Source organism: Podarcis tiliguerta, assembly GCF_965153285.1.
Source record: "Podarcis tiliguerta genome assembly, chromosome: 10".
In the NCBI taxonomy this organism is placed as follows: Eukaryota; Metazoa; Chordata; class Lepidosauria; order Squamata; family Lacertidae; genus Podarcis; species Podarcis tiliguerta.
Window position 1 is genome coordinate 21,111,594 of NC_139543.1, and position 26,707 is coordinate 21,138,300.

Below are 26,707 nucleotides of genomic sequence, written 5' to 3' on the forward strand. Positions count from 1 at the left end.
ATAGAATAGAATCATAGAATAGAATCATAGAATCATAGAGTTGGAAGAGACCAGAAGGGCCATTAAGTCCAACCCCCTGCCAAGCAGGAAACACCATCAGAGCACTCCTGACATATGGTTGTCAAGCCTCTGCTTAAAGACCTCCAAAGAAGGAGACTCCACCACACTCCTTGGCAGCAAATTCCACCGTCGAACAGCTCTTACTGTCAGGAAGTTCTTCCTAATGTTTAGGTGGAATCTTCTTTCTTGTAGTTTGGATCCATTGCTCCGTGTCCGGAGCAATTGCTCCGTGTCCACTGAGTGACCTTGGGCAAGCTGTTGTCCCTCTGCTTAGCAAAGTTGTTGGAAAGCTGAACTGTTGCTCTGTATTCCAGAGAGAAATGGCAGGATCAAACCATGAACCAGTGCAGATCCTGAACAACTTGATCTTGCAGCCCTAAGATTAGCCCCATGGTGTGAGACGTTAATATTTCTGTATAGTCACAGGGGAGCAATTACGCCCCTCACATAAGCTCCAGTGTAATGTAGTGGTTAAGAGCGATAGACTCACAATCTGGGGAACTGGGTTCGCTTCCCCGCTCCTCCACATGCAGCTGCTGGGTGACCTTGGGCCAGTCACACTTCTCTGAAGTCTCTCAGCCCCACTCTCCTCACAGAATGTTTGTTGTGGGGGAGGAAAGGAAAGGAGAATGTTAGCCGCTTTGAGACTCCTTTGGGTAGTGATAAAGTGGGATATCAAATCCAAACTCCAAATTCTGGGGTCTGGTTTCAGACCTTCTACACTCGTCTCCTTCCCCTGTAGACATAGATGTGTCTACACTTGGGTCAGGATGGGACACTTACAGCCTCAGAATCCTATAAGCACTTCATCAGATTTGAGCAAGAGATAGCGTAGAAAGCCGTTGGGGTGGGGGTCCAGTAAGGAAGGCAGTGATTGCAAGGGAATCTTGGAGGTACATAAGAAGAATCCTTTTGGATTAGACCAACATTTCAGTTGCCAGTTTCCCAGTGTGGCCAGTCACAAGTCTCCCACAAGCTAGACATGAAGGTAGTAGACCTCTCCCATCGATTCTTCTTGGCAAATGACATTCTGCCTCTGAATGGGGATCGTGAATGTAGCCATCATGACTTGTAGCAGTAGACATCTCCTCTGTGGATTTTTCTTATCCATGTACTAAGTCATCTTAAGCTGGCGGCCATCACCTAATCTTGTGACAGCAAAATCCAAAGTTGGAAAATTTCCAGTATAGTCTAAAGCATTAAAAGGCTCAGAAAGGTTTTTCTTTCTGTATTGGCTGCCTGTTTGTGGAGTGTTCTCACCAGGGAAGTTCACCTGGTGCCTTCATTATGTATTTTTAGGTGAAAACGTTTCTTTTCCATAATATTCTGTGGCCTTTTAAATGTGTCTGTGGGAAGAGGAGGTTATTGTTTTGCTTCTTTTGTTTTAATTTTTTACTTGCTTTTATCCTGTATTTTATTCTGTGAACCACCCTGAGATCTTATGAAGAAGGGCATTATATAAATCTAATAAATAAAATAAAAATAAAAAAAGAACTTGGTGACTGGGAAGACTTTGTTAATTTGCTCTCTCTATATATGAGAGATAAGTTTGCCTTGCCCAGGTGTCCTAGCAAGCTGGCATCACAATACAGAATATTGCCTTTGGTAGATAAGAACATACGAAGACCCATCTAGTCCATCACTCTGTTTCAACAGTTGGACAACCAGATATCCAAAGGAGCTTTTATGGTTCCATACTGTAGATGCACAATTTCTGGGGAATGCTCTCTGGTTTTCAGACCCTTATCTCTCCCCACCACTTCCCTCTTATATATCAATATGCCTTTGTGTTTTCCAACTCCTAGATTGTGTAAGATTGCTGCTGACTTCAGAAGCTCAAGTTGATCCTGTTGATAAAAATGGCTTTACACCCTTGTGTTCAGCAGCTGCTCAGGGACATTGCAAGTAAGTAACGTGGCAATTATGTGTTTCTCCAGACACAGAATTCCTTGTAATCTTTTAAGTATTGGGGTGCACAAGCTGCGAGAGAAAAACATACTCAATTAAAGACTTATTTCTGCCTATAATCCTCAGTTGTAATATTATTATGAGATTTTCTGTTAGAAGTAGAGATCTTTGGGGATTTTTTTAAAAAGCTCTCGAGTGTCTATGATTTTGTTACAATAAAGCCATGCTCCAAAAACGATTTCACTTTCATACTTGTGTGCAAGCATTTTAAGTTACATATTTGTATTTTTATGTTGGAAACCTTCTTGTGGTCTTCAAATGAAGGGCAGCCTATAAATTTAATAAATAATAGTGTTATTTCAAATGGGAAAAATGGGCCTTGCCTTCTAAAAAATGCATCTCTTAACCGGAGCTCTGGACGGATTTATGGTCAAGCTTTTACTGAAAGCCTTATCAGCCATTTCTTTGAGCACAAAAATTAAATGAAAAGCATGTGCTGGCAGCTGATGGGGAAATTGCGTTCCTTGGTATTTTGCCTTTGATCCTTCAAAAAGTGGTCTGCCTACAGAAAAAGCCCCCTCAGTTGGGGTATAATATGTCAAAGAGCAAGGATGTTTCATTTAACGCAGTGCCTGAGGAAAAGGAATAAAGGCACACTTTTGTAGGACTTTGATGGTAACTGACTGAAGCAATACATTACAATTTTGAAAAGCTGCTTTCTTGTGAGAAATATCTGTGTACTATATTTAACCATGGAAGGATATAATTTGGGGGGGGGGGGTCGGTTGGGATTGGCCGGTAAGGTGAGGAGGCTGAAGTTATCCGCAAATCAGATTTTAAAAACATCAGTTCCTCACTGTTATCAAGGTGTGAGAAACTGTTTAAATAGCCCCAGAAAAAGGAGTAGTATAGTATTGTGAGCTAGATTCTCTAATGTGAGCCTATCTCAAAGCTTTCACACTTATAATTGAAAAAGGGGGAACAGACCTTCCTTTAACAGTCTGCTTAAAGAGATTTGCTGAATTCATGTCTCCTCCTCCTCCTTCTTCTTCTCTGCAAACTAGTGATCTGATATCCTCCCCCTCACCAAAAAAATAAAATAAAACTTAGAGCCTTACTACTCTTACTTGAAAGTAAGTCTGATTAGTTAGCTCTAAGAAAACATGCTGAAATTTCTAGCCTTTCGGCATTTTATTCTGGGTTTAGTGTCATTTCCTATCCTGGGAGCTTACACTCAAGACCCTCCTCTATATAAAAAAATAGTTTGTGTGCATTGGGTGGGTTATCGTATTTTTCACTCCATAGGAGCACTCCACAGGCTTGCAGATAGCTGCCTGAAGCCTGGAGAGCGAGAGGGGTTGGTGCTCACCGACCCCTTTCGCTCTCCAGGCTTCAGCGAAAGCCTGCATTCGCTCCATAGGACGCACACACATTTCCCCTTCATTTTTGGAGGGGAAAAAGTGCATCCTATAGAGCGAAAAATACGGTACTTTGGCCTACAAGAAAGATAATGTGAATGCCAAATCATGTAGTCATTAATGGGCATACCCATGTCTGACATGAATATCCTTCCCACATTACAATTTTTGTGATAAGAGAATGTTGAGGAGGCTTGTGGTTTGTTGATTGCATCATTGCATGCAAATAAGCATGGACCTGGCGTGTTCTGGTCGGGTCACGAAGAGTTGGACACGACTAAATGACTAAACAACAAATGCAAATAAGCTGATACTAGTTTTTATTTGTTCCATTTGTACTGCCAGAGCCTTTGCAGCGATAATTCAATTGTTTTATGTTTATATCCCTTTTCATTTTGAAGGCTCTGAGCAGTAATAATGTGGGGTAGTATAATGGGACAAGTTTGCATGTTGTTGTGAGAGGAGCAAATGACTTTCAAGATATGCCTTTCATAGCTGCTGGATACTTTACATTTCTTGCTAAATGAAACTCTTTCACTATTCTATGAAAGATTGTAGAAAAACAGAGCTGATATCAGCTCTTTTCAGGTAATCTTGTATCCATCCATCCATCCTCTCAGGACTTGAATAGGATTAATTCTAATAGTACTGCAGAGATCCATATTTTACTGATGATTTGATTGTATCTATGAGTGTATTCAATCTTATGGATGGTATCTCCTGCAAATTTTGCTGTTCTGTTTTCCTAGGGTTGCCAAAAAAGTAAAAACCAGGGTACCTCAAAAGTTGTCGAGCTTTTGTTTAACAAAATCACAATTTTGCGATTGGCTTGCCTAAGATCTAGGACAAAGTGCCGCCTTTCGTAAATTCCCCCTGGATGTCAGTTCCAGCTTTCAGATTCAGACATATGGCAGCCCTATTTTTCCTTGCCACCCTAGCAGATACTGTTGCCGCCCCAGAAATCTGGCATTTAAATGACTGAGATGCTATTTATATTGGCTAGAACTCCACATAGTTCAGACAGGTGTGGTGCAGATTTTCCTGTGGGGCTGTCAATCAGACTGATTCCTGACCTGAGGCAACCCTGTTATTCCAGTTACAGATAACATCCTTTCAGTGGAAAGTGTCACTTCTGCCATCTCGTCTGGTGGCTTGTCAGATTTTGCCCCAGAGTTCAGCACTCAGTTGAGAGGAGACTTGGAATTGATCTCAACGTCCTGCCATTTGGAGAGCAATGTGCTCTCTTGTGACCATAAACTTGTACCTATAACCCCTGCTCATTTATATACATTTTAATTCTTTCTGCAGCTTTTGCTCTCATCTCTTCATTTCCTTTTAATCTCAGACAGCCCTGTCCTTATTTCCTCCTGCTCTCCCTCCCACCAGTCTGAAGGATTCTTGTGCTTCTGTTCCTTAAATGTTTTGATGCTTCTCATTTTTCCTCCTATTTATCAGTCCCTCTTAATTTTTCTAACACTTTGCATCTTGTTTTCCTCCTCTCCTTGCCTAAATCTTTTCTTACCACACCTCTCTTGTTGTATATCTGTTCTGCTTGTCCTGACACCCCAATTTTGGGCACCCCAGTTTTGCAAACGCCTAGTTCTTCCCCCTGCCCTCAGTCTTTATCAAAAAATGAGGTCTTAAAAAGGAATAAGATGCATTCTACATATACAGGTAACTTGCAACATATGTACTTTTAACTTGCACAATTTCAGCTTTAAGTGCTTTACCTACTAGCCAGCTGAAATCACACAAACTAAACACACGCAAGGCGGGGAGCTTAAAAGCTCTTTCTGCACCAGGTTTTCCTGCTGCAGAAAGAGTGCTTAAGCTCTCTGCTTTGTGAAGGCAAGTCCTGCTCAGCACACCAGCTTCAGAAAGGTAGAGATGCTCGCACAGGGACAGTTCCAGGATTGTTTTGACTATACACGATTTCAGCTTTGCGTGCAATCTCCAGAACACAACCCCTGTGAATTACCTGTACAGTGGTACCTTGGGTTACATACGCTTCAGGTTACATACACTTCAGATTACAGACTCCGCTAACCCAGAAATAGTACCTCAGGTTAAGAACTTTGCTTCAGGATGAGAACAGAAATCGTGCTCCGGCTGCACAGCGGCAATGGGAGACCCCATTAGCTGAAGTGGTGCTTCAGGTTAAGAACAGTTTCAGGTTAAGAACGGACCTCTGGAACGAATTAAGTACTTATCATGAGGTACCACTGTATATTATATTGCAGTGAAGCCGTTTAGATTTAAGGAGATTGCTGGCTACCAGAATGAACAGTGCCAAATGTGCTGTTCTTAAACAAAGGTTTCTAATTACCTGAAGTATAAAATTCAATAAAATGTTTTCCTAGAATCGAGAAGGAGCAAAGGCAATAGTGGATGCATTTATTATATATAGGTAATCTGAATTCTATCCGGCTGTGACCAGTTCAGGGTCAGAAGATGAGGGAGTTGGGTTGCAACCAAAACCAGGTGTTGGCTAGTGTGAGCGGAATTTCCATTGGGAAGCCATGATTTTGACCCTGTAACTTGTGCTTTTATTGCTTTGATCATCAGATGCTTGTACCAAAAGCTTTTAACATTCCACACATCCCGACTATACAAGGTTCATGGAAGAAGCTGCCATGTTGAACCCTGTCACACACGGACTTGCACACTTCACAGACTCTTGAACACACATGGCCACTATCTCAAAGGCCTTCCTGTTTAGCCAGGCCTCATTGCATCTCTTTGGAAATCCAATTCTCAATTTGATATCTGGCGTTTGTGCTTCTGTTACTTGCTGGGACCAGAAGCATGCTTCCTGTCATAGGAACCAACTTGTAGGGGCCATGGGGGCTTTGCCCCTCCTCAGTAAAATATTTGAGGGGGCCAAGCCCCCACAAAGTTATGGGCATTCCTATTCAAATGGTGTGTGCGCATTGCGTCATATGATTGATTATGTGGGGCAGAGCTTACCTGCTCCCCCACAATATTTTATTGGCACCCTTGCTTCCTGCCCTTGAATTTTCCTTACATTGGTACTTGCCATATGCAGCTGCCCAAGATTTACAATTGGCATCCAGTGCCTTGATCCCTGATGTTGTCAGAGAGTTATTAGATGGATGAATACTAGTGTCAGGTATAGTGGTCACTTATCTGTGGAATTTCCTTCACAGAGAAATATGCATAGATTACTCTCTGTTGGCTTTTAGAAGAGACCTTATTTTATTTTTATCAACAAAAAATGCATCCTGGTTTTACAGCGCTGTGGTCCATTCTACTGCTGCTAATTTAATGTTGTTGTTTCCTGTTTTGATTGTTTTGATTGCTTGTAACCATAACACGTGCTAATTGCTTGGAAGAGTGAACACCCTAAAAAGGCAGGACTTTGTGAAATCTATTTAAATAAATAAAACAAATAAGTAATGCCATATTAATAAGCTAAGGAGACATGTGCAAACACAAATTGACCAGTTTGCTTGTTACAATTCAAATATTCTGCAACATTAGCTGAAGTCCACAAAAAACTGGATGAGAGAATTTGCCTTTTTTTCAGTATCCAGGCACCGATTTTGGATTTAATATGTGTCCCTGATCATAATGGTTTTAAGGCAATTACCTTTGTTGATGCAGTATAAATCGAATCTATGTTTGGAGAAGGTATTGTAGCTGAATGGCATTTTAAAGGTCATGTCTTTTCCAGGTCACGTATTCTTCTAACATGTCCAATGCTTCTGTCCCTAGATGTGCAGAATTATTAATCATGTATCATGCTGACATTAATCACGCTGCTGAAAAGGGAGAGACACCTCTCTACTTGGCCTGTAGAAACGGAAATAATGAATGTGTCAAACTCTTGTTGGAAGCTGGAGCAGACAGAAGTGCAGAAACCTGTGTAAGTCTTAAAAGCCCATTTTTCAAAGTCAACATTTCAAGAAGCGCAGGAGTGAGCTGCTTCAGAATGGTTTCGGTTGAGGCATATATTAATAACCCTAACGGCTGCATTGCTGTGTGTCAAAATGGCTTCTGTTGAGGCATTTGTTCACAATCTTAACTGCTGTAGCGCATGAAATCCTTTGGAATTAATGGAAGGTTTCACATTTATATGGTTGTGTGCCGTTGTAAAATGCCTTCAACTGCATTCAATTATTTATTTCCCCATAAGATTTCTGAAATAATTATCTTTCCTGTCATCCTGCCTCACAGACTTGAAATCTGAAGCAGTTGTTACTCACATCCTGCTCCTATAAGCTCTTGTTTTCCATGATGTCAACTTCAATAGAGATTTTTCTTGTCTCTGATTCAAAAGCTCGGACACCTTGCTTAGGAGAAGATTGCTTTTGTTCTTCCTGCAGAGGAAACAGTCAACAAAGGGGTGGTAAAAAAACCTGAGGATTCTTCTGGGTTTTTAAAAAAGGAACTTCTGAGAGAGTAATAGTTCAGACTAAATAAGGAAGATTCTTATTCTATCTTTGAAATTAACACACAACAAATGAATATAAAGAAACTGACATCTTACTGTTGTTTTTTAAAAAAAATGTTCGGACTTTGGAAGATGAGGAATATGTTAAAAATACAGGAGCAGAAATATTATGTTCCTAGTAACAAAGAAGCAGATAAATCATCCCAATTTATTTCCCCCCACCATTCCTATATCCATATATCAAATTATGTTTCCTGCTAAGGTCTCATTCATATGTTTTTAAAGTAATGATTTCAGTGCATGAATATTATAAAGCAGTGGTTTTTAAACACTGTACTGTTAGGGCATTTGTTGCATAACTCCTACAAATTTTGCTGGAAAGTTCAGAATGTACGTACTCTTGGTTCATATCCTCCTTAGCTATCATCCCCTGAAAACTAGGCAGATATCTTAAAACATGTCCAGTACTATTTCTGTGCTTCTGGTGGAGTGGTGGACGTGTTGGCAGCATTTGGACGTAAGAGTTCCTGGAAAAGTTTGACAGGAAAAATTCTAGCCTCCCCCATTGCCTCTTCTCCTCTAGTGCAGCCACAAAAAGGAGATTGGGAGCCTTCACTTCCAGTTTGGACTAACCACAGTTTAGCAATATAAACCTCAAACTGTGGCAAATCTTACCTATGGTTTATTGAAAGAAGCCAGCTTTGTAAGCTACAGTTTGCAGGGCTCTGATGAAATGACAAGCTGTGATTAATCAAAACAGAAGCACAAACTTATGGATTGCTGCAGAGGAGGCTAGGGCGTGGGGGCACACAAGCTTGGGGTGTATCGTGTGGCCTCTATCTCCCAAGAAGTTAGTCTACCATAATCCTTATTCTATCAAGGGACATTTGCTAAGTTTCCAGTAACACAGTTTGAAATTCAAAGATATAGGCACATAAATTACTCTTGTTGCTGCTGATGTCACAACTTACTATGCTTGTTTAAATTATATTTAATGTATTTTTAATCTTTTATTGGAAGCAGCCCAGAGTGGCTGGAGAAACCCAGCCAGATGGGCAGGGTATAAATTATTATTATTATTATTATTATTATTATTATTAGCCCATGACATTCAATGGAACATACTATATTCATATTATATGTAAAATTTGGGGTAATATTTCCAATCTGTCTCTCAGTACTGACTGAACTGTCCAGTGTTAGGTCCGGATGGATTGTTGCTCTGTCACTATAAGTATCTTCGTCTATTGAGTGAAGAGGGACGCGGGTGGCGCTGTGGGTTAAACCACAGAGCCTAGGACTTGCCGATCAGAAGGTTGGCGGTTCGAATCCCTGCGATGGGGTGAGCTCCCGTTGCTCGGTCCCTGCTCCTGCCAACATAGCAGTTCGAATGCACATCAAACTGCAAGTAGATAAATAGGTACCGCTCCAGCGGGAAGGTAAACGGCGCTGCTCTGGTTCACCAGAAGCGGCTTAGTCATGCTGGCCACATGACCCAGAAGCTGTACGCCAGCTCCCTCGGCCAATAAAGCGAGATGAGCGCCACAACCCCAGAGTCGGCCACGACTGGACCTAATGGTCAGGGGTCCCTTTACATTTACCTATATTGAGTGAAGCATTTGTTTCCACTCAAAGATGTGGTAGAAGATCCCAGCAGAAATCAGAGAGAGAAATGTGAAATGGAACAGAAGCAGAACAGGTTCTGTATTAAAGGCATCGTGGCTTCTGATTCATTTGCAGAAGGCTGAAGATCTCTGGTTTGTAAATGCAGCTTTTATCAGAGTCCTTGTTAATTTTGTGAACGATTTCATCCAGAAACGATTCAGAAATGTATCTATCACTCATTGTGCCATTTAATAAGCAAAGGTCCCTAGACATGCCTTGCTTAACAAGATAGATATGGCCGGTTTGGAAATGATCTGTGGAACAGGTGGCTCAAAGATGTTTATACATGCCAGCCTTAGGGCTGCCTTCAGAGCGCACTTTATTCTGTTTCCTCACCTGATATTTTTAGGCTTTATGTGATCTTTCACATGTCGTAACAGCCACTTCTGGAAAACTAAGGGAATCTCGTGGACGTTTAGCTCTCATATGTTAATTGCTTCCAGAGAAAAATCTGTTTGCAATCACAGTAATCTAGAAAATCACAGAAGTTTTGCATTTCCCCAGTATTCATGGATCTCATCACTGCTGCTCACATGATGAAATTTGGGGCAGTATCCCAGCATACAGTTCTTTCCGGTTGTTTTCATGGGGAAGAGAAGTGCACATGTGCATATGGTGGCAGGGGGTTGCAGTTTCAGGATGATAAACCCAGCGATGTCCTCTGGTGTCAATAAATTTTAGCTCAACCTGGTAGTAGATCTATCAAAAAGGCCCAGTTCCATAACACAGCAGGTCATGCAGTGCAAAAGGAACATTAGATACTGGGAGAGAAGCAATAGCATTATAACCTGGAAAACTAATGCAATAATCCTCATGTCTGAAGTCCCATGTGGTCCTCTGTGTCCATTCCTACATCTGTGTAATCCTAGGTGGGCTACAAAAGTTGGTCTTTTTCATATACAGCAGTACCCCGGGTTATATACGCTTCAGGTTACAGACTCCGCTAACCCAGAAATATTACCTTGGGCTAAGATCTTTGCTTCAGGATAAGAACAGAAATTGTGCTCCTGAAGCTAAAGTGGTGCTTCAGGTTAAGAACAGCTTCAGGTTAAGAACGGACCTCCAGAAGGAATTAAGAAGGAACCTGAGGTACTACTGTACTGGGTAAGCAGCAGTGCTGTTTTCTGGAGAGCTGGGATAAAACTGGATGTTGAAAATATTATAGAGGGGTTCTAGTAAGCCTGAATAATTGTGTTTCATTTTATACGTATGACGACCTTTGCAACACTCTGGCACTGCAGTCCTGTACCTGTTTTCCTGTTCACGTTTGTTTCAGTTGAGCAACTGGTAGGAATACTTCTGAGTAAGCATGTGTGGAATTATACTCTTGAGTTTGCTGCCTAGGGAATTTGACTGGCGTATGCTACAGGGGTTAAGTCATCCGTGTTAAATTAATGTCATAATTTCAATCTGTGTCCAAGTTAAATTGATTGTGGGTCGGTAGTTCATTTCTCGAACCATGGATCAATAAGTTCTAAGCTGCAGGCCTTGGAAGGTGATCTGTTTAGAAGCAATGCCTCAGAAAGAGCTCTCAGAAATCTCTGATCCAAGCAGGTGTAATGCAGTTGATAACAACCCAGCTGCCCTCTCTCTAAATAGTTCCACTCTTCTCTTTCAGACTGCTGATTTCTTAACTGGTGTGTGGCCCCTGCTCACCACCCCCTGTCACATCCTTGCTTTGCTTTATGTGAAATCGCCTGTGACGCGACACCTATTTACACAAAATATACGTCTTGCCAGAATGCAGACCAATTTCCACAGGCAGGATTTCATGGCCATATGCCAGGGCTACTCCTGCCATTAGAAAGAGGGGAAGCTTCCACCTCAGGCAGTTGATTCTGGCTGTCATGTAAGGACAGCATACTGCTCGTTATTTAATTTATTATTATTGATTATTTTTTTACTGCCAGAGAGTGGGAGAGGCTTTTGGAGAGTTCTCTGCCACAGATGCCAAAATACATTGACAAGCCTTAAGTACTATGCACCATGGTTTGGGGGGGGGGGTGAGGTGTCTGCACAGTGTTCGAAACCCTCATTGTTCTAGGGGCATTTTGTGACAGGGAATTTCATTAGCGCCAGCAGTTTCTGAGCTCTGGGCGCAGCACTGAGCCTAAGGTTTCAGATTAAAACTGCAGAGTGGAAGGAAAGGGGGACCTTTTTCTGCCTCCCCACTTCCAGCTGCCCTTTGAAGACTAGAGAAGAGACCCTCTTAAGAATATTAGGGGAGTTGGCAGGGGAAGGACTAGACCATGTGAAAAATGAACATAATATTTTAGCTGCAGTTCATTCATTTTCAACTTTGTATTATTGTTATTATTATTATTATTTTTTAAAGCGCTAGACATTCTATTGTTGTGCCCATAACCTAGGTTTAAGGTGCCATTTAGCTCCTAGCTTTCATATCTCAGTTTCAAACACTGTGTCTGCACCATTTGGTCCCCTGTAAAATTTCTTGGGCTAGCCTTGCTGTAAAGCAGGGGTCAGCAAACCTTTTCAGCCATGGGCTGGTCCACACTCCCTCAGACCTTGTGGGGGGCCGGACTATATTTGGGGGGGGGGGGATGAACCAATTCCTATGCCCCACAAATAACCCAGAGATGCATTTTAAATAAAAGCACACATTCTCTCCTGTAAAAACACGCTGATTCCCGGACCGTCCACGGGCCAGATTCAGACGGCGTTTGGGCTGTATCCAGCCCCCAGGCCTTTGTTTGCCTTCCCATGCTGTTAAGGATAGCAGAAAGGAATGAGAGTGATATGTTTTCCTTTCATTAAAGTTTGGTCAAATGGGGCAGTGAACAATTGAGCCCATTACTACTTACATTTGTTTGAAACCAAGACCCACAAGGCTGTAAGGAGTTGGTCTGAAAGAGTATAGATGTAGATATAGATATATGAATATTTTTACTACTTTCTTCTGTGTTTGGAATTGGGTTCCCTAAAAGCAGAGAAATGCATTAGCAAAATGATATTCTCATTGACCTAAGTAGGGGTTGGGGAGAGAACTAGTACTATATATACCGTATTTTTCGCCCTATAAGACGCACTTTTCCCCCTCCAAAAATGAAGGGGAAATGTGTGTGCGTCTTATGGGGCGAATGCAGGCTCATTGGCTTCAGCGATAGCAACGCGAAGCCTCCGAAGCCTGCGCTCCGGAGGCTTTGCGTTGCTTCCACTGAAGCCAGGAGAGTCTGCTCTTTGAGGCTGGCGGGGAGAAAGCAGCGCTTCCCCCATTGCCAGCCCCAGAGGATGGGGGGCAGCAGGAGGGCGCGCGGCGCCTTCCTGCTACTCTCTGACCCCGCTTTGAGGCTGGCGGGGGGGAAAGCAGTGCTTCCCTCTTCGCCAGTCCCAGAGGATGGGGGGCAGCGGGAAGGCGCGCGACACCATCCCGCTACTCCCCAACCTGGCTTTGAGGCTGGCGGGGAGGGAAAGCAGCGCTTCCCCCTTCGCCAGCCCCAGAGGATGGGGGGCAGCAGGATGGCGCGCGACGCCTTCCTGCTACTCCCCAACCCGGCTTCGAGGCTGGCGGGGCGGAAAGCAGCGCTTCCCCCTTCGCCAGCCCCAGAGGATGGGGGGCAGCGGGAAGGCGCGCGACGCCTTCCTGCTACTCTCCGACCCGGCTTTGAGGCTGGCGGGGGGGAAAGCAGCGCTTCCCCCATTGCCAGCACCAGAGGATGGGGGGCAGCAGGAAGGCGCGCGATGCCTTCCCGCTACTCTCCAACCCGGGTTGGAGGCTGGCGGGGGGGGGGGAAAGCAGCGCTTCCCCCATGGCCAGCCCCAGAGGATGGGGGGCAGCGGGAAGGCGTGCGTCGCCATCCCACTACTCTCCAACCCTCCTGTGGGCTTTTGCGGGAGATGGGGGATTTCCCCCACCTCCCGCAAAAGGAGGCAAAAGCCGCCCGCTCTTTACAGGGGCTCCGCGGCTTCTGCTGCCTTTTCTAGGAGGTGGGGGAATTCCCCCACCTCGTAGAAAAGCCCGCAGGAGCCGCGAATCCTTTAAAGAGCGTGCCGCTCTTGGGGGCTTTTCCCCGAGGAGGGAGAAGGGACGGACTGGCTGAGTCCGTCCCTTCTCCCTCCTGTGGGCTTTTGCGGGAGATGGGGGAATTCCCCCACCTCCCGCAAAAGGAGGCAAAAGCCGCACACTCTTTAAAGGGGCTCCCTGGCTTCTGCTGCCTTTTCTAGGAGGTGGGGGAATCCCCCCACCTCGTAGAAAAGCCAGCAGGAGCCATGAACCCTTTGAAGAGCGCGCCACTCTTGGGGGCTTTTCCCCGAGGAGGGAGAAGGGACTGACTGGCTGAGTCCGTCCCTTCTCCCTCCTGTGGGCTTTTGCGGGAGATGGGGGAATTCCGTGCGCTACTCCAAGACCTTCTCCCTGCTTTTGTGGGAGGTGACGGAATCCCCCCACCTCGTAGAAAAGCCAGCAGGAGCCACGAACCCTTTGAAGAGCGCGCCGCTTTTGGGGGCTTTTCCCCGAGGAGGGAGAAGGGACTGACTGGCCATTTCAGTCCCTTTTCCCTCCTGGTCGAAAAGCCCGTAGGAGTCGCGCACTGCTCCTGTGGGCTTTTGCGGGAGGTGGGGGAATTCCGTCACCTCCCACAAAAGCAGGGAGAAGGTCTTGGAGTAGCGCACGGGCTGCGTGCAGCCTGTCCGCTGCTCCCAGAGCTGTGGGGGGGAAATAATATTTTTTTTCCTGATTTCCCCCCCTGAAAACTAGGTGTGTCCTATGGGCCGGTGCGTCCAATAGGGCGAAAAATACGGTACTTTCTTTCAAAATAAGGAATATTGGAAGTAAGGCACATGCTTACAATTTGTTTTGCAGTTAAATGAAGCGGTGGGGGGGGACTGTATAGTGAGCTCAAATACAATGATAACTTAGAGGGGGAAATAATAATAAGAAAAAGATACAAGTTTGGATGTTGGTGATTCCAAATAAATACATCAAAAGAAATTAAGGACTGAAAATGCTTTTGCAGAGCAGCTGTGCTCGCTTTGTTATGCTAATGTAGGAAAGACTTAATACCGCACAGAGCTAAAGAGGTGTGCTTATATAAAACTGTACAGATTTGCTAAGAAAGGGATAAGATGTCTGAGAAAACTCCAGTAACAGTTACATCAGCCTTCTCTGCCAGGGTCTTTTTATGTTTTGGTATCATACTACTAAAAGCATCCTTTGGAAAGGATTAACCCCACTTCTTTCGCCCCCCATTTGTGAACCCTCTCGGTCTAGAAGCAGGAACATCCACCAGCACTGTTCAGAGGAAGAGCTGAAGTACTTTACACCCTTTTTTTCATTATGTACCAGTACATGCAGTTGTCTGCGGATATAACAGATGGGCTGCCTTTGTCAAAACATTTACAGCCAGACACTATTGACTGCTTCAGATAGTTAGCAGACAGCAGGTTTTACAAAACACATAAATTTCGTAAATATCCATTCGGCAGGCTGAAGTTGTTTCTGAGCTCTCCCCCCTCCCACTCCCCGTTTTTTGTTTCTGCAGGATGGCTGGACACCCTTTCATGCTGCTGTCGATGCTGATAATGTTGACTGCCTAAGATTTCTTATGTACTATGGAAAGCCGGAAGATGGAAACTTTGTGAATGGAGCAGATGCTAATTCGTGCCTCTTTGACTTGGAGTGTGGGGTTGACAGCTGTAACCGTAAAGCAAAGCCCATTGTTTCTGCAGATCTCATCAACCACGCTGACAAAGACGGCTGGACTGCAGCCCACATAGCAGCGTCAAAAGGCTTTAAGGTCAGTCAGTCTGCCTAATAGATTGTTAAGTGTGATGTGGTATCAAGATTAAGTCACTGTTCCACTGGCTGTGTGTGTGCGACTGATACAGTCAATACTGTGTTTTTCACATTCGTCAAGGAGTTTATAAAACAATGAGGAAAGGGCTGATAAAGCTTTTTTTTCTTAATAGACTGCATAGCAGGTGAGGAAGATATGATAGATGTTCCTAGAATACGAGCACTGGGAATATCAATGGACAATAAACTGAAAACAGTTGAGATCATTCCATTAGCTTGTTTGCCAGAAGTTTCAGGAAAAGCACATAAAAGTTCTTTTTTCTTACAGTACACGATTAACATATGAAAGTCATTGTCACAGGAGATGGTTATGGCCCACGAGAATTGACCCAGACCAGATGTTCTCATTGAGGCCATTGTAAAACTACACTTGGCTCCATTTGTTGCATTGGTACCAGTGCCAGATTAAACCCTGTGGAGGCCCCTAGGCAGTCGACATCTCGGGAAGTGGGGGGTCACAAATTACCGTATTTTTTGCTCTATAAGACTCACTTTTTCCCTCCTAAAAAGTATGGGGAAATGTGTGTGCGTCTTATGGAGTGAATGCAGGCTGCGCAGCTATCCCAGAAGCCAGAACAGCAAGAGGGATTGCTGCTTTCACTGCGCAGCGATCCCTCTTGCTGTTCTGGCTTCTGAGATTCAGAATATTTTTTTTCTTGTTTTCCTCCTCCAAAAACTAGGTGCGTCTTGTGGTCTGGTGCATCTTATAGAGCAAAAAATACGGTACCTCCAATACGTTTTTGTAAACTTCTCTCAGGATCAGATCAATATTATTTAGATCCGTTGCTGCAGGGTGTCAGGCTTTGGGGAATCTGATCTCTCCCATGGTGGCAGCCAAGAATCAGAGAAACGATAAAAATTCTTACCAAGCAATTTATTCAATAATTCACAGAGAGCAACAAGCAATGCAGCCTTCCCTAAATAATGGCATTACTCCATGTAAAGTCCCATCCCCCTACGTCTCCCCTATTCTATGCCAGCCCTGTGTCGGATAATCTGAGCTTTCTGCCGCTGAGCTCTCTGTTCTACTACCCTCAATGAAAGCATGGTCCTGAGGGGTAGGGTAAGAAATGCTTCCCAAAACACGGAGTCTGTCAGCTGTCTCTCCCCTGGTACTGCTTCTTCTTGCTGTTCCTCTTCCAGTATTTCCCAGCTTCTGCCCTCTGTAGCCTCTGAACTGTGCCCTTCTTCAAACCACTGTTCTAAATCTATACTGTCCTCCTGTTCTCAGGAAAGTTCAGGAGAAGGAGGGCAGTCCCCACCATTCCTCCTGTCTAGCCCCTGACATCAGGCCCCTAAAATGTGTGGGGTCCATAGGCCGGTGCCTCCTTTGTTTATTTGGTAATCCGGCACTGATCGGTACAGATATTCTACATCATGTGAGAACCTTCATGTCAAGATGTCTCCTCCATTAGGGTTGATGGCAGTCAGTGCTATTTTTCTAGACAAGACGTGCCGGAACTCACCATGAGCGCCTCCCTCATTATCTTAGAATGGCAGTGTTGCCTACCTGAGAGGTGCCGGAACTGAGTTCCAGTGAGTTCCCACCCAAAAAAAAGGGCCCTATGGTGGCAGTGGTGAGGGCAGTGACCATCTCAGATTGTGAAAACTATGCTGCAAAGGTAACATATGGATTGGACCTTGGGTGATTTTGGAAAAGTTTACACAAACCCAAGGAAGATAACAACAATGGCTATTGATAGCTGTTAACCAAAAGAAGCAGAAATGTGACACACACACACACACACACACACACACACACACAGAATGTCTGGGTCTCAGATGCTGGGATTAAATACAGTGGTACCTCGGGTTAAGACCTTAATTCATTCTGGAGGTCTGTTCTTAAACTGAAAATGTTCTTAACCTGAAGCACCACTTTAGCTAATGGGGCCTCCTGCTGCCGCTGTGCCGCCAGAGCACAATTTCTGTTCTTATCCTGAAGCAAAGTTCTTAACCCGAGGTAATATTTCTGGGTTAGCGGAAGCTGTAACCTGAAGCGTATGTAACCTGAAGCATATGTAACCCGAGGTACCACTGTAATGGGATTATTACCACCTCCATTCCTTGGTGCTTAAGTTCACATGACTATCAGGAGAACGTTCTTAGGTGAACGCTGTTGGAAACAAAACTCTAGATTATCTTGACCTTTGAATATGATTTACAGTAGCTGATTTAACATTGTTTTTAGCTGTCCACTACAGCTGGCATCACATGATATCCTTAGGGGGAAAGACACCTGATAACAGAAGCCGATTTTGCAGATTGTACAGTTTGCAGCAGATGGCACAGTTCTTGTGGCCAGTGCGAAGCTTCTAGCTGTGCTTTAAGTTAATAAATTTAGATCAGATTTATAACCATGAACTGGCTTTCATTAAGTGGCTAATTCAGTTATAGGCACTCACACTTGGAAAGGAGAAACATGCGTAGGGAACCCCATCACTCTCACTTAGGAGACATCCACATAGAGCTGGGGGAAACATTTTCAGCCTGAGGGCCACGCCCACTTCTTGAGAACCTTCCAGGGCCCACATGCCTGTGATGGGCAAGGCAGAAGCAGAAGTGGGCAAAGCAATACTGTACTTGTGGGTTTCACCTTTGCCCAGCAGGCTCATTTCTTCACATGGCTCTCTATCCTCCCTCCAGGTGAGCAGGAAGCTTTATAAGAGTTCAACGGCACATTCTGGCCAGGCAAAAACATTCTAGGAAGGGTGCACAGCAGGGCAGGTGAGGGTGTGGCTGAGGAGGGTGATTTCCATTGTACCAAAACATCATGATGCTGGGTGCATTAGCCATTTCAGCCATGCCCCGTCGGAAGATTACAGTTGCAAGGCATGAATTTTATAAGGGCAAGGCAGTCCCTTAGGCTACCCAGTTTACCTTTAAATGCTCAACTTGAGCTGCATCCAGGAGCATTTTAGCAGCTCCCTCAGCAGATGTTTTATATGATGTTGATGGTATACCTCTGCCAACAACCTAGCTGCATTCTGCACCAGTTGCAGCTTCCAGGTGAAACTCAGTGGAAGCCTGGTATAGATCATATTGCAGTAATCCAGTCTTGAGGTTGCCAATGCAAATAGTAGCCAAGCTCTCTTGGGCTAGGAAAGGCCTAAGCTATCTTCTCAACTGAAGCTGGTAAAAGGCATTCCTAGCCACCAAGACCACCTGCACCTCCAGACACAAAACACCCCCACACTTCATCCTTGCTCCTCCAGAGGGAGTGCAATCCTATATCCCGGACATGTGAACAAGTCACACAGAGAGTCTCTGTCCTGTCAGCATTTAAACTCAGTTTATCGGCCCTCATCCAGCCCACCACTGGTCCAGAGTTTGCACAGCCACTCCCAATTCAGATTTACGTATTCAGACTAGGAAAACATTAAATGTGGGGGTCTCGTGGTCAAAGTTTTCCCTGTCAGAAAACCAGACCTCTTAATAGATAATTTCTCAGTGTTTGGGAAATTTTGAGGGCTGAAATGAGGACACTATAAAAGATGGATCCAGGTAATAACTTTGTTTCAGCTCAAGCTAATTCCTTAAAACCCTCCTGCTCTTATCTTCCCAGAGTTGCCTAGAAGTCTTGTGTAGCCACGGGGAACTAGAGGCTGAGAGGGAAGATAAATGCAACCAAACCCTGCACGATGTTGCCACCGATGACTGCAAGCAGCTTCTAGAGAATCTGAGTGAGTAACAGCTAAGTCATGAATACGTGGACATTTCTGGGAAAGCGGCAGATTCTGTGCAGCGGCCAAGCATTGCCGAAAAGCCCATTGCTGTAAATTGCATATTGTTGCGTAGTTGTATGTTGCTGATTCTCAAGTATACTGGGGTATGTGTGTGACAGAGAGATGTAACCATGGCAGAATATCAATTTGCTGCCATGGAGACGACGTCTAAATTGGAGGCTGATCCTAAACAGACGGGCAAAATGGAGTCTACTTTTGTAAATGGGAGCTAAAATTCCCTACTGCATGTTTTGGCAATCACCACATGGCTCTTTTGATTGGGTGCCGCATCATCCAGAAGGAATCTGCCTTGTCAAAGTTTTACAGTGTTACCTTTGCACCACTTTTGGGCAAATATAATGCAGGCTGACATTTTTTATTGTTGTTGATGCTGTTGCTATTATTTACCACTTTTGACCATTCTCTACATTTGGTACAGCGTGCCGCTGTTATGTCCATTAAATCATGTGTCACCATTAAATCCCATTGGCTTGAGAGTGAGTGGTCGCATAAGACACCTTTATTATTTCATTCGTCATATATTCAGAAGCAGCTCACCAGGTGGAACTGAACCACTGACTACACCACCTTTAGGGGAACTGCAAAGGTGGTGGGGATGTTGGCTTGGTGGGATGCACCGGCAGAGCCAAGCCACCTGCCATACCTATTTCATTGCTAAAAAGACCCAATGAGATTCTACAGCACAGAGTTAACAGCAGCTCATAGTCCTTTGTGCAAGGCCTCTCACTGAGATCACACTGAAGCTGGAATCCAAAGCAAACTTTTCCAGTGTTATCCACTGAACTGGATCGCTAGGGCAATTCTGCCTGGTGCCTTCCATTCAGTTTGTAATGCTAACACTTAACTTTTTTTTTTATATGCTTTTTATTTGTTTTCTTACTTAACAAACGCACACAAGAAATTAACAAAAATGATAAAATAATAACGAAAAAACATCCATATATCCATACGTTCTTACAAAAGAACTTATGCCACCATGTTCTTAATTCCCAATTCCTTATCTTCCCCATTAGACTTCCGTCTTCCTCAAAGCGGGTCTGTCTTATTATCTGTTTAATAAACTGCTTCTTTAATCATTTCACCATTTCTTCTGTTATCTGAATACTGTACTTATAATCCATATTGTGGTGTGTGAAAATTGATCAAAGCATGTCCAGGTTTTAACTTGAGGGCACTGTTGTTGTTGTTGTTGTTGTTGTTGTTTTTAAAAAAATCTTTATAAATTTCCCACTCCTTTTTGAACTTTCGGTTTGGCTGTCTCCTAATTGTCTCCATCATTTTTGCCAGTTCGAGATATTCAGATAACTTATCCTGCCACTCCTCTTGTGTTGTAGTAATTCTGCTTTCCAATTTTTGGCAATTAATATTCTTGCTTCTGTTGTAGCATATCATTCTTCCCCCCCCCCCATATGCTAAAACTTAATTGTAAGCATGTGACATCTCTCTGGCACTTCTCCCTCCACCAGGGGGCTCCCTTATGTTGAAAGCGAAAGCCCATTAGGTCTATACCAGTCCTGCTTTGGTCCCTGTCAGCTGTGTGGGTTGGCTGTGCACCAGAGATAATTTCTGTGCCATATTTATGCCGTGGAGATTGGATATGCTGAGGCAGCTTATCTGGAGCCCTAAATTAGCACCTACATGGATGTGTCCCCAGGGTTGGATCTCACATGGAACTTTAAATGGAAGTGTTAATAGAGTTGTACCCTTTAACATCAATTGAGGAGCATGGAAGTAGATTGTTTTCCGCCACTGAAGCAGGAAGAAGAGTGGATTTTGCAACACAGGGATCTGTGCTGGAGAAGACCGCTTAAGAGAGCTTTTTCTCTGATAGGCTTTCCACCTTCCTGTCTTAAACCGTAGGCATTTGGCATCCCATCCCACTTCACAGCACAGCAAGATTTGGAAAACAAAATGGTAATGCTGTATTACCATTAGAGGTGGGAGTCAATTTCCCTTTTTGTTCCTTTGTTTTTGTTTCTGCCACTTTTGTATTGGTTTTTGCCATTATTTATTTATTTATACCACACCCATCTAGCTGGGTTTCCCCAGCCACTCTGGGCGGCTTTCAGCAAAAGGTTTAAAATACATTAAAACATCAGTCATTAAAAACTTCCCTAAACAGGGCTGCCTTCAGATGTCTTCTAAAAGTTTGGTAGTTATTTTTCTTTGACATCTGGTGGGAGGGCGTTCCACAGGACGGGTGCCACTACTGAGAAGGCCCTCTGCCTGGTTCCCTGTAACCTCACTTCTCGCAATGAGGGAACTGCCAGAAGGCCCTCGGAGCTGGACCTCAGATGGGGGTGGAGATGCTCCTTCAGGTATACTGGGCTGAGGCTGTTTAGGGCTTTAAAGGTCAGCACCAATGCTTTGAATTGTGCTCGGAAACATACTGGGAGCCAATGTAGGTCTTTCAAGACCTGTGTTATGTGGTCTCGGCGGCCGCTCCCAGTCACCAGTCTAGCTGCCGCATTCTGGATTAGTTGTAGTTTCCTGGCCAGTAAGAAGTAACAAGAAAAAAAGGCATTGTTTTATTTTACATAATAACTCTGAAATGAAGGAAACAAAGTTTAAAGCTTGCCTTCTGGTTCCATGTAAAAATAACTTTTGCAATTGTTATGCAACTTATAGTATACCTTTAGTTATTCTGTAGCAACCATGAAAACATACTTCTTCCTGTGTGGTCCCAAATTGAAAACAACATTTTTTCAAACATCTGCACTTCAATCTCTTGAGTACAGTTCACAGGAGACCCTTCAGATTTCAGTATGGAAAAAAGATTTCAGCACTGTTTGGACTGTGCAAAAGCCTACTCTTGGAATCACAGAAGATAAAATGCGAACCAGCAGTATATTTTAATACTATTTTGTTGTGAATACCGGATGCCTTTTTATACTTCATAATAACTATAGCATTGAGATCAGAACAGAACAAAGGGGCACATCATATTTCTACCTTACTACATGTATAACTAGTACTTAGGCATTATAATCAAGCCATTCAGAATGTTGAACCTGCGATTTGGCCAGAGTATAACATAATTATAAGCTAGAGCCACCCGCAAAAGGCTTCTCAAAATTGTCCACCCTATTTGTGGGCAAAGAAACCGAGAAGAGCTTTTCAGCAAACCTCTCCAGAGAGAGGGAGAAATATCCAAACAATTTATTGAGGTTTGGGGCTCATTAGCACAGCTTTTCCTTATATATTTCTTATTTTTCGCATCTCGTAAGGTGATGGAAGAGGGGTAAAGTCAAACTGTTGGAGGGTTCCAGCACCTGCTGTGGCTGTAGAGGCCGCTGTAGGAGAGATACTGTACATTTTATTGCAGGTGAGGTAGATGAAGGCATCCAGTTTTGATGGTGATTGTGTGTGTGTGCGTGTGTATTTTCATGTCTTTGCTGCATTGGCAACTTGTCCACCTTGCACCTAGCATCATTCGTGTGTGTGTGTGTGTGTGTGTAAAATGGTAGAAAACCTTCCCAGAACATTTTTCAAAATGGCTTTTTTTTGTAGAAGGGCGAGAAAAAGAAAAACCTCAGCATTTTCCTCCAACAATGACTTATGAGAAATTTCAGCTCAGCTCTAGTATAGTTGTATGTGGGCTAAAGCACAGCACAGAGGAGAGACTGCCTCCTTGCTTTCCCTGTTGTAAAGATGATGAATGCCCAGAATACAAAGAATATGAAGGAAGGTAGAAAGAACAGGTAAAGAACTGGCAAAAGATGAAAGCAGGGCTGGACCTGCCAACGCTCTGAAAATGCGTAAGAGGGTGTCAGAAGTGGGGATCTTTCTTCCCACATATGGAAACAAGGCCAAGAACTAGTGGAATTCAGCAGGCAGGTTTTTAATTAAATGTTAGAAAAACAGTCCTAGCAGTTTCAGAAGTTGAATAAGTGGTTGTGGAATCATTCGAGTTTTTTTAACTGAGGCATTACTCTTCCTGAAGGTTGTTCAGAGTTATTTAGGTACTGGGGTATGATGTGTTTGAACTGGCAGTTGGTGCAGTCATGCCCAGGTGGTCCCTTTATAAGTTGTTGGCATTTCCACAGGTGGTGCAGAAATAGTTATTTAAATGCCATCTGTCTCCATGACAACCATCCTAACAGCAACGTTATGGGCTGCATCACCTTTCTGAATTGGGAAAACCACATGTGCAGAAAGGGAGCTCAGTACCAGCAGTTCAAATGCAGGTCCACTAATTGGCAGTCATAACATCATATGAAACATGATCTAAATCTACCTGTACCATCAATCAAATTTAAAATGAGATCAGCATGGAATATACTCAATAACAGGCATTCTGAAGTGCTGTGGGAAAGGCTAAAATACTCCCCTATGATTACTTTGGAGTAGTTCAGACCTCATGGAAATCAAAAGGTGGACACAATTGTTCTGTTGTCACACCTGATGGTCATTATGCAAGCCACAAACTTTTGTACATCAAAGCCTTTTCTGTGTGTGATGTATTGATTCTATCACATTTGAAGTGGGTCTCAGACATTTTTGGAGTTTTCCTTACAGCTAGATCAAATGATAAAAAAAAATTGGCTATACAGGAAACAAATTTGGATTTATTTTCTCTTCTATCTGATGGAGCTACCAACTGTACCCTGGGATTGCATGTTGCTTTTGAGATGTATGGATGAATACTCATATTTTCCTTTTATTTATTGTAACTGTGTCATTGCATCTAGATTTTGCTACATTAAGTTCTCCCATTCTCTTTAAACAGATGCTCTGAAGATACCTTTATGGATTGCACTTAGCCAGGTGGAGCCAGCCCATTGTGGTACAGATGATCTTGAAATGGAAAACACTATATGCGTGTTAAACATCCGCAAGCAGACAGCATGGGATGATTTTTCAAAAGCAGTGAGCCAGGCAGTGGCAAACCATTTCCAAGCAATCACTTCTGATGGATGGAAGAGCCTAGAAGACTTGACACTTAATAACACCACAGAATCCACCATCGGCCTCACTGCAAGCAGTATATTATCCATCAAACTTGGTATCTATTAGCACTCTTAGCTTTGTAAAAAAAGGAAAAGAAAATTGTCTATGTTTTGGGTTACATGGTATGCAAGAAGTATCTTGGCTAAGAGTGTTGTACTGAACTCCTGGTGTATTATGCAATTGAGGGGATGCGGATGGCGCTGTGATCTAGACCACTGAGCCTCTTGGGCTTGCTGATCAGAAGGTTGGCGGTTCGAATCCCTGCAACAGGGTGAGCTCCCGTTGCTCTGTCCCAGCTCCTGCCAACCTAGCAGTTTGAAAGCACACCTGTGCCAGTAGATAAATAGGTATTGCTGTAGTGGGAAGGTAAACACCATTTCCGTGCACTCTGGTTTCCTTCACGGTGTCCCGTTGCACCAGAAGCGGCTTAGTCATGCTGGCCACATGACCTGGAAAGCTGTCTGTGGATAAATGCCAGCTCCCTCAGCCTGAAAGTGAGATGAGCGCCGCACCCCATAGTTGCCTTTGACTGGACTTAATCATTCAGGGGTCCTTTACCTTTTCTTTTTTACCTTATGCAATGGACTGATGGAATATAAAGAAACCTATTTGTTCTCTGTATATACTTACCCAAAGGCCAAAATTGAGCCATGATTAAACAAGTAAATACCAATATATTAACTTTGTGCCCTCCAGATGTTTCATTATGATATTAGTATGCCACTTTTCAGGACAAAGTGCTCCCAAGGTGACTCGCAATTTCAGTTAGAGCACTTTCTTGTGGTGTGTCGGGGGACTGAGTGAGTAGGGAAGTGTTTAATACATCTTTTGAAATGGTATGAGGCTAGCCGACAATTCTGGAAGCCTTATTTGTTGCCTTCTAGAAAACTACATTGTATATGGTACCTCTCTTTGGCTGGGTTTGCACCTCAGTCCAAGCTCCCAGTGCCAAAATAATGTACCTCTCCTGTCACTCAGACCACACGATGGCCGTCATCCCATCCCATTCCCTTCTGCATCCAGCACAATTCCTCATCACCCTGTGATGACAGAGTATAGTAAAGGTAAAGGGACCCCTGACCATTAGGTCCAGTTGTGGCCGACTCTGGGGTTGTGGCGCTCATCTCGCTTTATTGGCCAAGGGAGCCGGCATCCAGCTTCCGGGTTATGAGGCCAGCATGACTAAGCCACTTCTGGAGAACTAGAGCAGCGCACAGAAACGCCGTTTACCTTCCCGCCAGAGTGGTACCTATTTATCTACTTGCACCTTGACGTGCTTTCGAACTGCTAGGTTGGCAGGAGCAGGGACTGAGCAATGGGAGCTCACCCCGTCGCAGGGATTCGAACCGCCGACCTTCTGATCGGCAAGTCCTAGGCTCTGTGGTTTAATCCACAGCGCCACCCCTGAGTATAAATGCTTTAAATAAAGAAACAAGTGGGGCATGTAAACCAAGAATTCCCTTAGGCTGCATCTGATCTGTTTGGATACTCTGCGCAACGTAGAAAAGGGCAGGGGACCTTCTGTTGATGTTCGTCCCTGGCAAATTGGCCACACTCTGGAGCCAACCCTAGACTTTCAGTATAAGCTTATTTTTCTTAGTCCCCTATGTCATGGTAGCTTTTAAACATTACGGAATAAGAAAGGTGCCATATTGTGCAACCTTGGTAGGTAAAGCCAGAAGTGGGGTGAAACTCGTGTCCTTAGTTTTAGATACGACATTTCCAGGAATCCAAACGAATTGCAAATTCCTTTTTTTAAAAAAGAGTAGACATTACATTATTGTTTAATAATAATGGTGTTAACTTTCTTATTTTTGTACCTCGTCCATCTGACTGTGTTGCCCAAAGCACTCTGGGGCACTATGTAAAGCTTTTTAAAACACTAACGGTTTATATTTCCATTAAATATTCGTTAAAACTAACCAAATTTAAATTCATGTGACATGGCATATATACTCTGTCATAGTAAAAGTGTCTTCAAATATAGATGTGTTGTGTGTTTGTGTACATAAGCATGACCGATTTCATGTTCTTCTTAACAGGCAACGTTTCGTGGTCAATAGGTCAGGCATTTCCTCAACCACCTTGGGAATTTTTGAAAAGGAATCAGGTGGAACATATAATCATATTTTTGCTTGGTAAGTATGTCTGCTCCTGCTTTGGCTTCCCATATTTGCGTAAATGTTTATTGTGATGGATAGCCAATGTTTGCTGATAGTTGTCATCTTGAGTAATTACATGCTACATTCTTCTTAAGCTTTGAAGTTCAGCAAATAAAGAAGCTTTCCTTCAATATGTTCAAAAGGAAAAACCTGAACAGCAAGGAAAGCAGGGAAGTTTATAGCCACAAAATAGTATTGTCTAGTGAAAATATTAGAACAATGTTTGTGATCCATGTTTTTAAAAAGGCCCTTCACAATATGCAGTTTCACAGCTCTCAGCAAAACACACACACATTATTAATATTAATAATGCCAGCCTGGGTAAACAAAAAGCAAATACTCTGAGCATGTGCAGTTGCACATTGTTTTTGCTCACTTCCTGACTTTGGTTACTCTTGCCCTATCACACAGCTGCTGTGAAGATATAGAAAGAGGCATAAAATGGCTGCAAAAGGAGACTTAGAGCTTGTATCATAGGCATTAAATTTTGGGTCGTTTAACCAGACTGACTCATCTTTGTATTATAAGAGGCCATGCCTTTCCCTCCCCACCCCAATATGCAAATTAGCATA

The 26,707-nt window shown here is 43.6% G+C and overlaps 1 protein-coding gene across 1 annotated transcript in view; it reads left to right on the forward strand.

The window, feature by feature from the left end:
* CTTNBP2 (cortactin binding protein 2) overlaps positions 1 to 26,707 on the forward strand; it is a 121,206-nt gene that overhangs the window by 62,672 nt on the left and 31,827 nt on the right. Inside the window, 6 exon segments of the mRNA XM_083399325.1 lie at positions 1,866 to 1,965; positions 7,122 to 7,272; positions 14,964 to 15,218; positions 18,843 to 18,960; positions 23,753 to 24,028; positions 26,016 to 26,111. Coding sequence (XP_083255451.1) covers positions 1,866 to 1,965; positions 7,122 to 7,272; positions 14,964 to 15,218; positions 18,843 to 18,960; positions 23,753 to 24,028; positions 26,016 to 26,111 — 996 coding nt within the window.